At 45.8% G+C, this 17500-nt stretch overlaps 1 protein-coding gene across 2 annotated transcripts in view; it reads left to right on the top strand.

The window, feature by feature from the left end:
• Nucleotides 1-7837: 7837 nt before the first annotated feature.
• LOC127007314 (glutamate receptor ionotropic, kainate 4-like) overlaps nucleotides 7838-17500 on the top strand; it is a 12918-nt gene continuing 3255 nt past the window's right edge. The window contains exons 1-4 of one of the 2 annotated variants that reach the window (XM_050878115.1): nucleotides 7838-9465; nucleotides 9579-9774; nucleotides 10462-10608; nucleotides 15793-16459. In XM_050878115.1, coding sequence (XP_050734072.1) covers nucleotides 7958-9465; nucleotides 9579-9774; nucleotides 10462-10608; nucleotides 15793-16005 — 2064 coding nt within the window. In that variant the 5' untranslated portion in view covers nucleotides 7838-7957 and the 3' untranslated portion in view covers nucleotides 16006-16459. Of the gene's footprint in view, nucleotides 9466-9578; nucleotides 9775-10461; nucleotides 10609-15792; nucleotides 16460-17500 lie in introns of those variants that run through there. The other variant, XM_050878116.1, reaches the window with a different exon arrangement.

The raw sequence follows: 17500 nt of genomic DNA, 5'->3' as shown, positions 1-17500 counted from the left end.
AGGATGTTTAGTGTTGAAGAAGGTGACAGCTGAGTGTTGTCGAAGAATAGGGGATAGGTGTTTGGAAGATTGTGTCGTGTTGATAGATGGAGAAGTTGGGTTTTTGAGGCACTGAAGAACACAAGGTTCCTTTTACCCAAGTCAGAAATGATAACAAGGTCTGAGGTTAAGCGTTCTGCAGCCTCCAGTCTGGAGTCTTGTAATACCTGTTGACAAGGTCTTCTGTTGTTGTTGGCTGCTGCTGAGGACGAAGGTGTCAGTGGAAAGGATGTTTAGATCATGCGGCTTTGCCGTAACAAATTATCTATTAGCTGATGCGTCCCGGTATAGCGTTCTATCCCCATCGTTCACATCCACTCCCCGATAATTTCATGGAGTACAGGGAATGTTTCTTTACTCACTAGTCCGCTCGCAGTCGCCAAACAATGAATCAGTTTGCTGACCCTTCTACTTTGCTCTAAACCAGTCAAAAAGGAAAAGTTCTATGAGTGATAATTGCCTCCTAAGCTATGCAGTTCATTATTTGATTACATAGAAATTTTCAACATTATTAATGCACGATTATAAGATCCTGAAAATATTAGCTTTGCAGGCCATCAGAAAAGCAGTTTCTTGGATCACACAAACAATAACATTCCCACGTTTTACTAGATCTCACAACAATCTCGGATGATCGATCGTGTGAATATTACGTAATAGCAAATCCATCATTCATCATTGTTAACGAAAAGATTGTTACTCCTAGATGTTATTCTATTTGGAAAACAATAGCTGAATTATAAGTATCAACAAAGAAACAGGAACTATATGTCTGTACATTCAAGTAATATACTTGTAGCGTTTCCATATTTTTATCGTATTTTTGTACTTTTCATGTTTACACAGTTAGCATGCTTCGTTGCAGGCTTTTATATATAGTATTCTATATTATTTCATGATGACATGTTTATAGATAGATCAATATATATTCAATAATTTATTCACTTGTTCTTTTTAAGAATTCATTGCTTTTTGTAACGTCTTAATATGGAAACTTTTTCAAATGACACACTTTGTTCCATGAGTCGCCCAGTTTTGGTGAGCTCAGTCACCGCGAGTCGATTATTTCCGCTCTAAATACATCTGAAAATGTGACTAAGCCTGTAAAACATCATCAACGTTTCTGAACGAAAATAAATTACTTTGTTGCTACAAGTAAACGACTTTCCCACAAAGTGATATCCATTGAGGAGTTCCGCCTATGGTGCCTATGACGCCTGGTGGTCGGCCCCATTCTGTTATGGCTCCATATTTGATCACAATACATTTTTTTTTATTATAATTAATTGGTTCTTTTATGCTGGCTTTTACACTTACCAGCTATTCATGGTCTATATACAACCACAAAAGATGCAAATTAGTAGAGTCAGCGTGTGGCCGCGGCGTCCAGGAGGACCCGGGATCGCGTCCCGCCCGCCGTTACAATGTGACAATTGTCAGTCATCGCCGCGTTGCCTAACGGCCATAGTGTTAGACTTCCCCACTCCCATCCCATCCCCATCCCTTACCCGTGGCCACAACCCGTAGAGTAAAGCGTCCCCATGTGGTTGGGGTTGCCTTACGTTACCCCGTGAGGGTGCGGATGGGGTGGGAAAAGTGTTGACTCCGCGGGGTTGAGAGCAGGACATCTTCGGCTTTTCCTTCGTATATTTCATGAGTAAATAGTGTTCTATTTGTTATTAATAGAAGGACATATATTGAAAAGCATCAGAATATTTGTATGACTGATATTATATCGCAAACTTTGCTAAAGTTAATATATATTTTTTAGTTTGTAAAGACTCTGGTGTTTCCATTTGATTGTAAGCGTACAGTTATTTCTGAAGATTCATTTATAATTGTTCCCAAGAATGGCAAAAGACGGCAGATTGATGACTAAGTATGGCATTATTATGGGAATACTTAACATATACCATAAAAAAATAGCATTTCTTGACGACCACCTTGATTTAAGACAAAAATGCCATAAATGACACGACCTGGCAACCCCGGTGTGGCTGCCCAGGTGTGTGACGAGTCATGAATACCAACCTGTCTCATAAATTATCTTACCCGCGTTACTTGTTATTTACTTGTAGATCAACAACGCTATTGTTTTGTTTTATGATATATAATGTATATGAATACAATGGTGTGTAAAAAATGCATTATTTATTTCGTTTTCTGTAATTATTGGTTTGAAAGTGCTGCCAACATTATTATGACGTGCGGATTGGTCCCTCATATTTGTCCCGGGGATGGCAAGGTGACGGGTCGGCTTGTCCATACCCCAGTCCCGCGTATGGGGATGAGGACGGGTAGGGAATGGGGAAGACTAACACTATGGCCGTAAGACTACCCACATGCTGTCAACACCACTATCAACTTGAACTCTTCATTCTCTCTAACAAAGGATCAAAGAAGAGCTCATGGTGAGGCATGAAGTAACCAAGATGGCGCTCCTATAAACATTTGCTTGGGCCATAACAGATTGTGGCCGACCACCAGACCTCATTGGCACCATAGGCGGAACGTTAAATAATAAAAACTTGGTATCCTTCCCCTTTCACGGTCCCTGACTCAGAAAGTAGTGGTTACCCACAGCTGTGTTTATGTCTGCGCCATAAACACAGGAAGCAGTCATACATCGTTAAGCCTTAACTCTTGCATAAGGGGTTTGGACAGTATAGGGATGAGCATGAGTAGAAAGTCGTGTGCAGCGGGGTCGCGGGAAGGGGGAGGCATGCAGTTAGCAAGTTCAGAAGAGCAGTCAGCATGAAAATATCGATAGAAGATAGAAAGAGAAGCAACAAGACGGCGGAATTTAAGAGGTAGAAGTCTGTCAGTAAGAGGAGGAGAGCTGATGAGACGAAGAGCCTTAGACTCCATTCTGTCCAGAAGAGCTGTTTGAGTGGAGCCCCACCACACGTGAGATGCATACTCCATACGAGGGCGGACAAGGCCCCTATATATGGAAAGCATCTGTGCGGGGGAGAAGAACTGGCAGAGACGATACAGAACGCTCAACCTCGAGGAAGCTGATTTAGTAAGAGAGGAGAGGTGAAGTTTCCAATTGAGATTTTGAGCTAAGGATAAACCGAAGATATTTACGCTGGAATTCTCAAACTATCTTTTCCCCCTACCCGCGAGGAAACAAGGCTTCGTGGACCAAACGGTATTCTCAGTGACGAGGAGTGTCTTTGATGCAGCGCGCGAAGCGGCGAGCGGGAAATAAACTAACTAATTTCCTCTCTTGACGAAGAGGAGGTGAAGGCCCGCTCTTCGCTAATATCTTCGCACATTTAATGCTTTATTACAACATTTTTCCATGTTGCTGTATTCTTAATTGGGTATAAGAACAATGTAAATTTTCTAGGCCTTATATAAAAACTCATACAATGCGAGAAACATTATTTTTTCTGTCTATTCAAGACTTCACGGTTCCTATGATAATTTAACCCAACACTGGAACCCACCTCCCAGCCAGCACGCCCCGCCCTTCAGACTCAACTATTCACAACAGTTCTCCTTTTTAAGCGTTTGTAGGGCTGGCACTTGAAACATTAAGCATGAAGATTGCTGGGACAAATTGAAAAGTGTCGGACTGACAGCTAGGCTTCGGCCTCCGGGCGAATGTTTCACAAGTCTGTATGAATATGTGGTGGTATGTGGTACTCCGTGCACTGCCAATCTCCAAACTCGTGACGTCACCTGTGGGTGGAGCTTAGCAAAGCTCAGCGATATAGATGATACCATTTTCCACCCACTGATAGGAGCTCTAAGGCTAGTTAAAAATATATTTACAAGGGAGAAATAACGAAGGGAGAAAGAGATCTCATGGAAAAGGAGGAGAATAAAGAAAATAAAAGCAGTTTATTCTAACGAGGTCTCCTAAGCTCCGCCCACAGGTAACGGGACGAGCTGGGAGCGAAGCGAACATCGCCACGGGTACCAACCAATTAAACCCATCAATGTAAATTTTCTGCTATATATAGTGTATGTCACTGTATCAAGCATTGCTTACATAAGTACTTGCCACACAATATTTTTCATTATAGAAATGTACCTAAAATGCATTAATGTTTCGGCTTTCAACGTTTGTTTGATTTGCAGTAGTACCAACACTACAGGGAAAGATAGCTTCGAAGGGGGAAAAGAAACTAGCGTTTGATAATATCTCTTCACGGAAACACACTCTTTAAGCGACGCTTCGACGAAGAGGGAAGAGCTTCACTGAAAATTCCGCCGTTAGTGTTGAAGAAGGTGACAGCTTGGTGTTGTCGAAGAATAGGGGATAGGTGTTTGGAAGATTGTGTCGATTTGATAGGTGGAGACACTGTTTTTTTTTTAGGCATTAAAGAACACAAGGTTCCTTTTACCCCAATCGGAAATGATAGCAAGGTCTGAGGTTAAGCGTTCTGCAGCCTCCAGTCTGGAGTCTTGTAATTCCAGTTGAGAGGGTCTTCTGTTGAAAGAAGTTGAATAATGCAGAGTGGAGTCATCAGCGTATGAGTGGATAGGGCAGTTTGTTATGGAAAGAAGATCATTGATGAATAACAGGAAGAGAGTGGGTGTTAGGACAGAGCCCTGTGGAGCACCACCATAGGTTTAGGGGAAGAACAGTGACTGTCTACCACACCAGAGAAAGAACGCCCGGAAAGGAAACTGGAGATAAAGGAACAGAGAGAGGGATAGAATCCGAAAGAGGGCAGTTTAGAAAGCAAAGACTTGTGCCAGACTCTATCGAAAGCTTTCGATATGTCTAGCGCAACTGAGAAAGTTTCACCGAAATGCCTAAGAGAGGATGACCAAGAGTCAGTTAAGAGAGCAAGAAGATCGCCAGTAGAACGCCCGTTGCGGAACCCATACTGGCGATCAGATAGAAGGTCAGAAGTGGATTGGTGCTTCTGAATCTTCCGGTTAAGGATTGATTCAAAAGCTTTAAAAGTAAAGCTATAGGGCGGTAGTTTGAGGGATTGGATTGGTCACCCTTCTTAGGCACAGGCTGTATGAAGGCATACTTCCAGCAGGAAGGAAAGGTAGATGTTGAAAGGCAGAGGCAAAAGAGTTTGACCAGGCAGGGTGCCAGCGCGGAGGCACACCATCAGGTCCATAAGCCTTCTGAGAGTTGAGGCCAGAGAGGGCATAGAAAACATCAATGTTAAGAATCTTAATAACAGGCATAAAGGAGTTAGAGGGGGGATGAGTTGGAGGAATATACCCAGAATCATCCAGAGTGGAGTTGTTACAGAAAGTCTGAGAGAAGAGTTCAGACTTAGAGACAGATGAGACGGCGGTGCTACCGTCAGGGTTAAGGAAAGGAGAGAAAGATGAAGAAGTGAAATTGGAGAAGATATTTTTTGGCTAGGTACCAGAAGTCACGGGAAGAATTAGAAAAAGCAAGGTTTTGACATTTTCTATTAATGAAAGATGTTTTGGAAAGTCGAAAAATAGGTTTGGCACGAATCCGGGCTATTATATTTTGAGGTGCTGCCTATAACATCTCTAGGCTCCTTTGAGGGGTCTCTTGAACGACCGCAGTCTCTTAGTGGTGCAGGCAATTTATATTTATAGTGGCTGTCGTGGTATATGACTCTTACTTAGCCCAGGGTACCCCGCTTCTTGACCGAGGTCGCTGAAGTTAGAAATGATTGAAGATCTGAGCAGCATGTGGGTAATCTTTGTTAGAGCAAAGCGGTACTTTACCACACACACACACAGTTATCACTCGTCAGTTAGTCTCTGACCGGCCTCACCCCCTTCCCCTCTCAATGTGTGAGGTCATTGGTTTGAACTAGTTTCTAAAGTGAGTGAGGTCATTGCTTCGAGTCAGTTTCAGTTTCGAAGGACCAGACTCACCCTCATTCCATCTACCCTTGCCACGGTTGTAAATATGAGCCAGCTCCCAACCTCAAACCAGTCTCAGTCGAGCTCTCGTGTCCCTCGCAACGCACACCAGGCAACAGGTTGACAAGTGGGTTAAAGTGTCAACATTACCGCAGACTCAGGCCAAGCTTATTTCGTGACTGCTTCGTTACTAACTGCCACTCAAGCCAAGCTACCCTGTGACTGTATTGCAGTGTTATTCCAGGGTTGGGTCCAAGTACATGTACTTGGACTAAAGTACAGATTTTCATGTACTTGTACTTGGAGTTTAAAATTCAATTGTACTTGTACTTGTACTTCTGCTTAGATTTAAAATATTTGAAAAATACCAAGTACATTAAAGTACAAACAAGTACATTGTATTCAATCAAAAGTTATATGATGTATATAGATTTCAGTGAACTTTGTGAAGATACTGTTAGGTAAATGCGTACATTGAGTGCTATGATATTGTAGTGTAGTATCGGATAAAGGTGCATAATTTTTAACACTGTACTCATTAAATGTGTACATACGAAAACTACTAACTTCCTTGCTTTACGAATCTATGACAACCTTTTTTTTTATTACGAAGTACTTGTGCTGCAGTACAATGACATGTACTTGGACTAAAGTGCATAGCAAAGTGACTGTACTTGTATTGTGCTTGTACTTGAAAAAATATCCAGGTACTTGGAATTGGACTTAAGTACAACCCTTGTTATTTCAATTTCTATAATAGACTAAGATTACCGCAGTCACAAGATATGATATATCTTAGCTGTATTACTGTTAATTATAATTGTTAGTTTTAAGTGTTTGAATGTTTTTTTGGTGTTAGATACTGTGTGATTGATTTTTTTCTTTTTCACATTCCATTTTGTTTTTGTTACGTCAGCGATCTGGACCATGCTATACTAATCTTTCACCCCAGACAACTCTGCAACGTAATTCACTCATCTACCTTTCAGCTCGTGCCGTAACTTCTTCCATCACTCGACGATGGTCAAAAATTGTCAGTGTGCATGGATGGGACTCGAACGTAAGCCCTCGAGCTCACCACGCCCGCACGTTAACCACTCGTCCACCGTCTCCCATTCACCACAATTGGTCATATTTACTTATGCGCTGAAGGTGACCCGTGCACTCGCAATCTTTCTCTCAAATATTTAGCACATGGTATGGCATTGAGAAGCTTTGAGATCCCTCACATTGATCAAAAGAAGCTCTTGAAATTTGTATGAGAAAAGTATGAACGGCCGTCACTCGTAAGGTTGCATTTAGAGCTAAGAATTATGGTTGCATCGGTCCGCCAACACATTGCCAGCGTACACTTACCACCCATCGATATGAGACGCGAGTTAAGTTTGAACTTCATTTAAAAATAAGCTTGACCCCATCAATCATATGATTTTTACGATAGAAAAACTACCATACGATTTTTTGCCAGTTCTTTAATATTTAAATGCAATGTTTAATTCTATATAGTCAACCCTTAGCCTACACTTGGGTTAGGTGTTATAATATTTCCATATCAACAAGGGAGTCAGGAAATATGATTTTACGAGTCGCATTAACCAAACATTAGGTGGTCTGAGTAATGTCGACCCTCGGGGAGGCGGTGGCTGAATCGACAGAGTAACACCACCGCGTTCAGGAGGACGCGAGTTCAATCCCCGCCCGGTGCCACCAAGCTGGGATTTTTCAGCCGCCGCCGAGTGGCTTAAAACTACCCACATGCTGTCCAGAAGACCACCTATCAACCCGGACTCTAGATTCTAGGATTAAAGATGAGCTCCGGGAGGGCAGCATGAGCCAATGCAAGATGGCGCCACTATAAACACTCGCCTGCGCCAGAACGGGCAGGGCCGACCATCAGGACCCACCGGGAAGAAGCCTTGGGCCAACCATCAGCCCCCACCGGGAAAAAGCCTACCGGCGCTATAGGCCGCGACGTAAAAAAAAAAAAAAAAAAATCATCAACACTTTTGAGAAACGTAATGACTGATTATACAACGTCTACTTGCTAGAGCGGAAAGTACATAGTGCCTTGATACGTACCATAACATGAATAATGACTGGCAGATCAATAACGCTGATGCATAAAGAAGCCGGTGAGTTCTTAGAAAGGCTGAGTGTTGGGCTCGACAGTGTCCCCGCCGCCGCCTTCATCAGTGGCCCGTGCGTCTCCCCAGAAATGACTCCCGTGATTACAGCTTTTACCTTATTAAATTTCTTCTTTGCGGCCAGCAATTCAGCCATCAGCGAGGGGCAGCTGCAGGTGCTGAGCGAGGTGGTGTCTGGCCCAGCCCACGGGAGGCCGCTGGCTCTGCACCTGGACCCCACCCTTTCAGCAGACGTGCGGCGGGCTGTCGTGGGCGGGGAGGCGGTGCGCCGCACACCGCACTTTATTTTGACCTTTGGTCTCTGTCACAGCCTGCAGGAGGTGGCGCTCCCTGGCGACTCCTCCTCTTCAGCGGTGGTGCTCCACGTGGTGCTGTGGCTCGCGCCGCGGCCCGAGCTGTTGCAGACGTTGTGGCTCCAATGGAAGCCACGCAACCTTCTGCTCTTCAGCCTGGGGCCGTCCCCCGGCACCGACCTGCTGCGGCACGAGGCGCTCAGCGGAGTGGAGAATGTGGCGCTCATCGGACTCCTCTCGGCCCAGGCGGACCCACGCCCTGACAAACTTGGGGTGTACACTGTGCTGCCCTTCTCCCCCGGCGGCGTGCGGCTTCTCGGCTCGTGGCGGCGTGAGACCTTCGCCAGCTGGGAGGCCCTCTTCCCTGACAGGTTCCCGTCCTTCGAGGGATACACTTTCCATCTGGCCACGTTTATAGATGACGCACCAAACCTTTACAATGACACTTCACGAACGAGCGTAGTTGGAAGAGGTGTGGCAGTGTCTATGATGGAATGCTTCTCAGCTCAACTTAATTTCACGTACACGCTGACAATAAAACCTCCAGACTCGAAGTGGGGAGCCATCGAAAATGGCTCATGGTCAGGTCTTCTTGGAATGATTGCCAGGAAAGAGAAATTATTCACTATCAACGGATTAGCTTTTGCTGAGGATCGAAACGCTGATTTTGATCGGTCAGAGCTTATAACGATGGAGAGCTGGCGGCTATTCCTAGCTATGCCGCAGCCCCTCTCGAAGTGGCTAAGTCTGGTGCGGCCCTTCACCCCCACCGTCTGGGCCATACTTCTTGTCTTGCTTCTCTTTCTCGTCTGCTTCATGCGTATTATGGCAGAAACATCCGATAATTACATCGTGAACAATAATTACGGTGTGTTTGGGGGGGGGTCGTCCGGCCGTGTGGGGGTGGCCACCCTCAGGCCACAGGTCAAGTCTTCCCACAGCAGTGCCATTGTCTCGTGGCTGGAGCTGTATGGCGCCATGGTGTGCCAGAGTGCCCCCGTCTTGCCGCGGGCACTGTGGCAGCGGGTATTCCTTGCCGTGTGGCTGCCCTGTTGTCTGGTAGTCGCCGCCGCCTACACCTGCAACCTGGTGGGCATCTTCACCACCCCAGCCTACCCGCAACGACTCGCCTCACTGCAGCAGCTCGCCGACAGCCGCATCAGGTGCTGAGTTTATTGTCTTTACACTACCGAGAATAAGTAAAAAGGATTTCTTTGGTGAGGTTTCTGCACTACACAAAAATATTATTGCTATTATGTTCGCGTTTTATTTGCAGAATGGCCGTGGTTGACGACGGTTCTTTCAGCGTCACATTCCTGCAGGAGTCCACGGACCCACACCTACACCGCCTGCAGCAGCGACGTGACGTGTTCCCGACATGGCGAGATGCTGCTCTTGCCTTGTCCAAAGGGACTCATGCTATATTGATGCCCGAGACGTACATGGAGTTATTATTACTTGAAACATTAAAGGTAAACAGACATGTGTCATTTCCAGCAAGTGAATTGTTTTGTAATGGATAGCGCGCGCACACACACACACACACACACACACACACACACACACACACACACACACACACACACACACACACACACACACACACACACACACACACACACACACACCGCTCCGGTAGCTCAATCGGTTAGAGCGCCGCGATGCAAGGCTTCACGGCCAAACAGGCGGCGGTTCGAGCCCCGCTCAGGCCGGATTTTTTCCGATGACTAGGAGTGGTTACTGTCCACCCTTGAGCAAGGGTGATGGGGTGTGTGGTGTGTGAGGTTCTGCCAGTACCCAGAGATCGACGATAATGAGCAAGATGGCACCACTATAAACACTCGCCTGCGCCAGAACGGGATGGGCCGACCATCAGGCCCCACCGGGAAGATGCCTACCGGCGCAATAAGCAGCGACGTAAAAAAAAAAAAAAATAAATAAATAAAAATAAAAAATAAAAAATTGCTCACGTCGGAAGGGTACCTGCTGGCGAAAGCGAGTACAACTCGTGATCAGGCCGTGGTGAATTACACACACACACACACACACACACACACACACACACACACACACACACACACACACACACACATTTTAAGAGTAAATATAATATTCATAGTTTTAATGGAATTAGTGATAATAAACATGTAACATGGTAGCAGGAAGACGGGTGGTACACCTTGGAGGACGCGTTGAACACCCTCCAGGCGGGGTGGTACTTCCGGAAACACACGCCGTGGAAGAGCAAGTTTGACCACGGCATCCGTCAGCTGTCCTGGTTTGGGTTGATTCGGCACTGGCACAAGGTAACCACTGGAAGAGAAGAGCATTATTATCATCTCACTTCATTAGGCCACAGCAGGACTCGTTAGACACTGAAATGTTTCAGTTTAGTGAGTGGTATATGTAAAGGAAAAAAAATGTGCACGAATTTATTGTAGTCCTCTTAACGTCAGCAAAATTGCAACAACCGTAATATTTTTTTTATATTAATGAAGGAAATAGAAGATTACCCTGTAGTCAGATGTAACGTAATTTTGAGACTATTCAACATTGTTCCTTAAAACTACTAGATTTTATAACACTGGCCAAAATTATCACATCCAGGCTGAGAGAGAGAGAGAGAGAGAGAGAGAGAGAGAGAGAGAGAGAGAGAGAGAGAGAGAGAGAGAGAGAGAGAGAGAGAGAGAGAGAGAGAGAGAGAGAGAGAGAGTCTATCTGCTGATCAAGCTATCCATCTATTTTTTTTTTTTTTACAACAAAGGAGATAGCTCAAGGGCACAAAAAAAGGAAACAATAATTAAAAAAAAGCCCGCTACTCGCTGCTCCTAAAAAAGAATCAAAAGTGGCCCAAAGAGAGGTCAATTTCGAGAGGGGAGGTGTCCTGATACCCTTCTCTTGTAAGAGTTGAAGTCGTAGGCAGGAGGAAATACAGATGAAGGAAGATTGTTCCAGAGTTTACCAGCGTGAGGGATGAAAGAGTGAAGATGTTGGTTAACTCTTGCATAAGGGGTTTGGACAGTATAGGGATGAGCATGAGTAGAAAGTCGTGTGCATCGGGGCCGCAGGAGGGGGGGAGGCATGCAGTTAGCAAGTTCAGAAGAGCAGTCAGCGTGGAAATATCGATAGAATATAGAAAGAGAGGCAACATCGCGACGGAATTTAAGAGGTTGAAGACTATCAGTAGGAGGAGGAGAGCTGATGAGACGAAGAGCCTTAGACTACACTCTGTCCAGAAGAGCTGTGTGAGTGGAGCCCCCCCACACGTGAGATGCATACTTTATACGAGGGCGGACAGGGCCCTTGTATATGGATAGCAACTGCGCGGGGGAGAAGAACTGGCGGAGACGATACAGAAAGCCCAACCTCGAGGAAGCTGATTTAGCGAGAGAGGAGATGTGAAGTTTCCAGTTGAGATTTTGAGTTAAGGATAGACCGAGGATGTTTAGTGTTGAAGAGGGTGACAGCTGAGTGTTGTCGAAGAATAGTGGATAGGTGTTTGGAAGATTGTGTCGAGTTGATAGGTGGAGAAATTGAGTTTTTGAGGGATTGAAGGACACAAGGCTCCTTCTGCCCCAGTCGGAAATGATAGCAGAATCTGAGGTTAAGCGTTCTGCAGCCTCCAGTCTGGAGTCGTATACCTCCTGTTGTGATGGTCTTCTATTGAAAGAAGTTGAATAATGCAGTGTGGAATCGTCGGCGTATGAGTGGACAGGACAGTTTGTTATGGAAAGATCATTGATGAATAACAGGAAGAGAGTGGGTGATAGGACAGAGCCCTGTGGAACACCACTGTTGATAGGTTTAGGGGAAGAACAGTGACCGTCTACCACCGCAGAGATAGAACGGCCGGAAAGGAAACTGAAGACAAAGGAACAGAGAGAGGGATAGAATCCGAAAGAGGGCAGTTTAGAAAGCAAAGACTTGTGCCAGATTCTATCGAAGGCTTTCGATATGTCTAGCGCAACAGAGAAAGTTTCACCGAAACGGCTAAGAGAGGATGACCAAGAGTCAGTTAAGAGAGCAAGAAGATCGCCAGTAGAACGCCCCTTGCGGAACCCATACTGGCGATCAGATAGAAGGTTAGAAGTGGAAAGGTGCTTTTGAATCTTCCGGTTAAGGATTGATTCAAAAGCTTTAGATAGACAGGAAAGTAAAGCTATAGGGCGGTAGTTTGAGGGATTGGAACGGTCACCCTTCTTAGGCACAGGCTGTACAAAGGTATACTTCCAGCAGGAAGGAAAGGTAGATGTTGATAGGCAGAGACGAAAGAGTTTGACCAGGCAGGGTGTCAGCACGGAAGCACAGTTTTTAAGGACAATAGGAGGCACTCCATCAGGTCCATAAGCCTTCTGAGAGTTGAGGCCAGAGAGGGCATAGAAAACATCATTTGGAAGAATCTTAATAAGAGTCAGAGAGGGGATGAGTAGGAGGAATATGCCCAGAATCGTCCAGGGTGGAGTTCTTACAGAAAGTTTGAGCGAAGAGTTCAGCCTTAGAGACAGATGAGACGGCAGTGCTGCCGTCAGGGTTAAGGAGAGGAGGGAAAGAGGAAGAAGTGAAATTGGAGGAGATATTTTTGGCTAGATGCCAGAAGTCACGGGAAGAATTAGAAGAAGCAAGGTGTTGACATTTTCTATTGATAAAAGGAGATTTGGTAAGTCGGAGAATAGATTTGGCACGATTCCGGGCTGAAATGTAAAGGTCATAGTTAGCGGGAGTTCGAAGGCTCTGGAACCTTTTGTGAGCTGCCTCTCTATCTTTAATAGCACGAGAACAAGCATGATTAAACCAAGGCTTTTTAGCATGAGGAGTAGAGAAAGAACGTGGAATGTATGCCACCATTCCAGAGGCAATCACCTCTGAGATGCGCTGGGCACACACAGAGGGGTCTCTCCTGGAAGCAGTAGTCATTCCACGGGAAATCGGAAAAGTACATCCTCAGGTCGTCCCACCGAGCTGAAGCAAAATGCCAGAAGCATTGCCTCTTCGGTGGGTCCAGAGGATGTACAGGAGCGATAGGACAGGAAACAGAAATAAGGTTATGATCGGAGGAGCCCAACGGAGAGAACAGTTTGACAGTAAGCAGAAGGATTAGAGGTAAGGAAGAGGTCTAGAATGTTGGGCGTGTCTCTAGGACGGTCGGGAATACGTGTAGGGTGCTGAACCAACTGCTCTAGGTCGTTGAGGAAAGCAAAGTTGTAGGCTTGTTCACCAGGCTGGTCAGTGGAAGAGGATTTTTTATTTATTTATTTATTTTATTTTATTTTTTTTTTTTTATTTTTTTTACGGCTTGGCCTATTGCACCGGTAGGCTTCTTCCCGGTGGATCCTGATGGTCGGTCCAAGGCTTCTTCCCGGTGGGGCCTGATGGTCGGCCCAGCCCGTTCTGGCGCAGACGAGTGTTTATAGTGGCGCCATCTTGCATTGGCTCATGCTGCCCTTCCGGAGCTCATCTTTAATCCTAGAATCTAGAGTCCGGGTTGATAGGTGGTCTTCTGGACAGCATGTGGGTAGTTTTAAGCCACTCGGCGGCAACTGAAAAATCCCAGCTTGGTGGCACCGGCCGGGGATTGAACTCGCGTCCTCCTGAATGCGGGGCCGTCTCGCTATCTTTTCACCCACCACCTCCCCAATTAAAGCCAAAGCTGGTGGTGAACATTGAAATCTCCCAAGATGGAGATCTTTGCGAAGGGAGAGTGAGTCAAGATGTGCTCCACTTTAGAATTCAAATAGTCAAAGAATTTTACATAGTTAGTAGAGTTAGGTGAGAGATAAACAGCACAGATTTAGGGAAGTGGTTTAAAACTACCCTGTCCAGGTCCAGAAGACCACCCCATCTCAAGATTCTCTAGGATAAAGATGAGAAGGGAGGCTCGAGGAGAGTATGAGCAAGATGGCGACACTATACACACGCCTGCGCCAGAACAACGGGGGGGGGGCACCATCACACCACACCGAAAGAAGCCTGGACCGACCATCAGATCCACTGAAGAGCCTACCGGGCGCAAATGGGCTGCGACAAAAAAAAAAAAAAAAAAAAAAAGATGTATATAGTAATAGAATGACAATGAAGTCTTAGCCAGATGGTGGAAAATTCAGAAGAGTCATGGTCGTGGGCACGAGAGCAAGTGATGTCGTTGCGCACATAGGCACAAATATTGGGGAGGCGGTGGCTGAGTCGTCATAGTAACGGCCCCGTGTTCAGGAGGACGCGAGTTCAATCCAGCTTTGGATTGAAATTTAGGATAGAGATAGTAGGAGGGAACAGAGTAGAGGTTGCTGTCCAGAAGACCTCAGAAACCTGACTCTAGATTCTAGGATCAGAAGATGAGCTCTAGAGGAGGAGCATGGTGTTCCACAGAATGAAAATGAGACCGAAGACCACGAATGTTGCAGAAATTGATAAGGCGGAGGGTCGAGGAGGTATCAGGACACCTCTCAAGTCGACCGCCAGAAGGGGAGTCCTCCCTGGGGGAATTTATGCCCCCATTAGGCGGGGTAAAAAAAAAAAAAAACCCATCCAGCTTTGAGGCAGTGTTATTCTTCACCATTTTGAATTTTGAATTTTGGGAAAAGGTGTGTGTTGTGTGAATGTAGTGTGGTGTAGAAAGAGAGAGGAATTGTCTTCAGAGAGCATGCTGACCTGTTCTCTGGTGTTGATGAGACAAAAGGGAAACGGTTAATGAGGACATGGGAAGGGTCTTTGAAGGGCTTCAGCACCCTCCTCGCTTTCCATATATCCTCACCGGGAGTAGCTCACTCCCGTTCGGTAGGTGTCTTCCTACCTCCTCCTACAAACAATTACTATAGGATCAGGTAGGATCCCATCAGTAGGTTCGGAAGGTTAGCATGAGCTCAGGAGCAATGCAGCAAATTATTCATAAACAGGAGAGTTCGCTAATGAGCTCAAAAGACCGCCGTGAGCACGTCGAGTAGCGTCCCATAGATCTTGTGTTATCAGTGATCGACCAAATTACTGTACTGTGTAAATGGAGGAGGAATATGTTGATGCTAATGTAACGTAGTAGTAATAGTAGTGATCGTAATTGTTGATGCAGTAATAGTAACAGTAGTAGTAGAAGTGTTTGTTCTTGTATTAGTAGTAGTAGTAGTTTAGTGGTATTAGCAGTAGTTTTTTTCTTGTTGTTTTTGTAGTAGTAGTAATAGTAGTAGTAGTTGTAACACGAGTTCAAATAAGGACGATAATAAATGAATACTTATATAAACAATAGTATAACATCACACATTAAAGTAAGGCTCCTATTTCATCGTGTTTCTTCAACAAATACTTCAAGAGGAAACAAATCACGAAAATTTCACGGGTACTAATTAGAGGCAACAGGCAGCGGGGATTGCTCCACCCCATCTTTGGTTCACCTTTCACCACAAAGGTCAATGAAAGTTACTTGGAAGGCACATCATGATCTTTAGTCATCACGCTTTGGCCGCCACCTAATGATTCACTCGCTACTATGTTCTTCTTCCAAGGTGGAAACTGAGGAGTGGATCAGGATCAATCTGGGCCGTAGACACCGTGGAGGCTCGGGAAGGGACGCCGCCGCACCACCACTCACTCTTGAGCACCTGCAGGGCGTCTTCTACATCCTGGTCCTGGCCTGGGTGGCCGGCGGGGCCGCTCTGCTGCTGGAGCTGCTCACACACCGACACCAGGAACGCCTGGCAACAATGTGGCGCTGCTGATTTACTTGTTATGAGATCCAATCTTTCTCTGGACATTGTGTTTCGTGTGTTGTGCACTCTGCTGTGGTAGATGGTCACTGTTCCTTTCCTAAACCTATCAACAGTGGTGTTCCACAGGGCTTTATCCTATCACCCACTCTCTTCCTGTTATTTATCAATGATCTTATTTCCATAACAAACTGTCCTATCCACTCATACGCTGACAACTCCACTCTGCATTATTCAACGTCTTTCAACAGAAGACCCTATCAACAGGAATTACAAGACTCCAGACTGGAGGCTGCAGAACGCTTAACCTCAGACCTTGCTATCATTTGCAATTGGGTTAACCATGTGTCCTTCAATGCCTCAAAAATCCTAGTTCTCCACCTATCAACTCGACACAATTTTCCAAACACCTATCCCCTATTCTTCAACAACAATCAGCTGTCACCTTCTTCATTCTTTTATATATAGTATTCTATATTATTTCATGATGACATGTTTATAGATAGATCAATATATATTCAAGAATTTATTCACTTGTTTTTTTTTATTTTAAGAATTCATTGCTTTTTGTAACGTCTTAATATGGAAACTTTTTCAAATGACTCATTTTGTTGCATGAGTCGCCCAGTTTTGGTGAGTTCAGTCACCGCGAGTCGATTATTTCCGCTCTAAATATATCTGTAAATGTGACGAAGCCTGTAAAACGTCATCAACGTTTCTGAACGAAAATAAATTACTTTGTCGCTTACCGGAGCAAAAGGCGAATACGTAAAAAAAATCATTACTAAATGAGGAAAGAATGTGCAAACACTTTGAGAAACGAGATGACTCGTTTTACTCCGACTACTTGCGAGAGTGGAAAGTACATTGTGTCATAATACAACAATGACTTGCAGAATCAATAACGTCGATGCAGAGGCCGGTCAGTTCTTAGCCAGGCTGAGCGTTGGGCTCAACAGTGTCCTCGCCACCGCCTTCATCAGTGGACCGTGCGTCTACCCAGAAATGACTCCCGTGATTACAGCCTTCATCTTATTAAATTATTTCTTTGAGGCTAGCACTTCAGCCTCCATCGAGGGGCAGCTGCAGGTGCTGAGCGAGGTGGTGTCTGGCCCCGCCCGCGGTAGGCCGCTGGTGCTGCACCTGGACGCCGGCCTTTCAGTAGACTTGCGTCGGGCGGTCGTGGGCGTGGAGTCAGTACGCCGGACACCGCACATTATTTTTACCCTCGGTCTCTGCCACAGGCGACGGGAGGTGGCGCTCCCTGGCGACTCCTCCTCAGCGGTGCTCCACGTGGTGCTGTGGCTCTCGCCACGCCCCGAGCTGATCCAGTCGCTGTGGCTCCACTGGAATCCCCGCAACCTGCTGTTCTTCACCCTAGGGCCATCCCCCAGCACCGACCTGCTGCGGCACGAGGCGCTTAGCGGCGTGGAGAATGTGGCGCTCATCGGGCACCTCTCAGCCCAGGCGGACCCACGCCCTGACACCCTCTGTGTATACACGGTGC

Source organism: Eriocheir sinensis, chromosome 35 (genome assembly GCF_024679095.1).
Source record: "Eriocheir sinensis breed Jianghai 21 chromosome 35, ASM2467909v1, whole genome shotgun sequence".
NCBI lineage: Eukaryota > Metazoa > Arthropoda > Malacostraca > Decapoda > Varunidae > Eriocheir > Eriocheir sinensis.
This window is presented reverse-complemented; position numbering and strand designations above follow the sequence as displayed.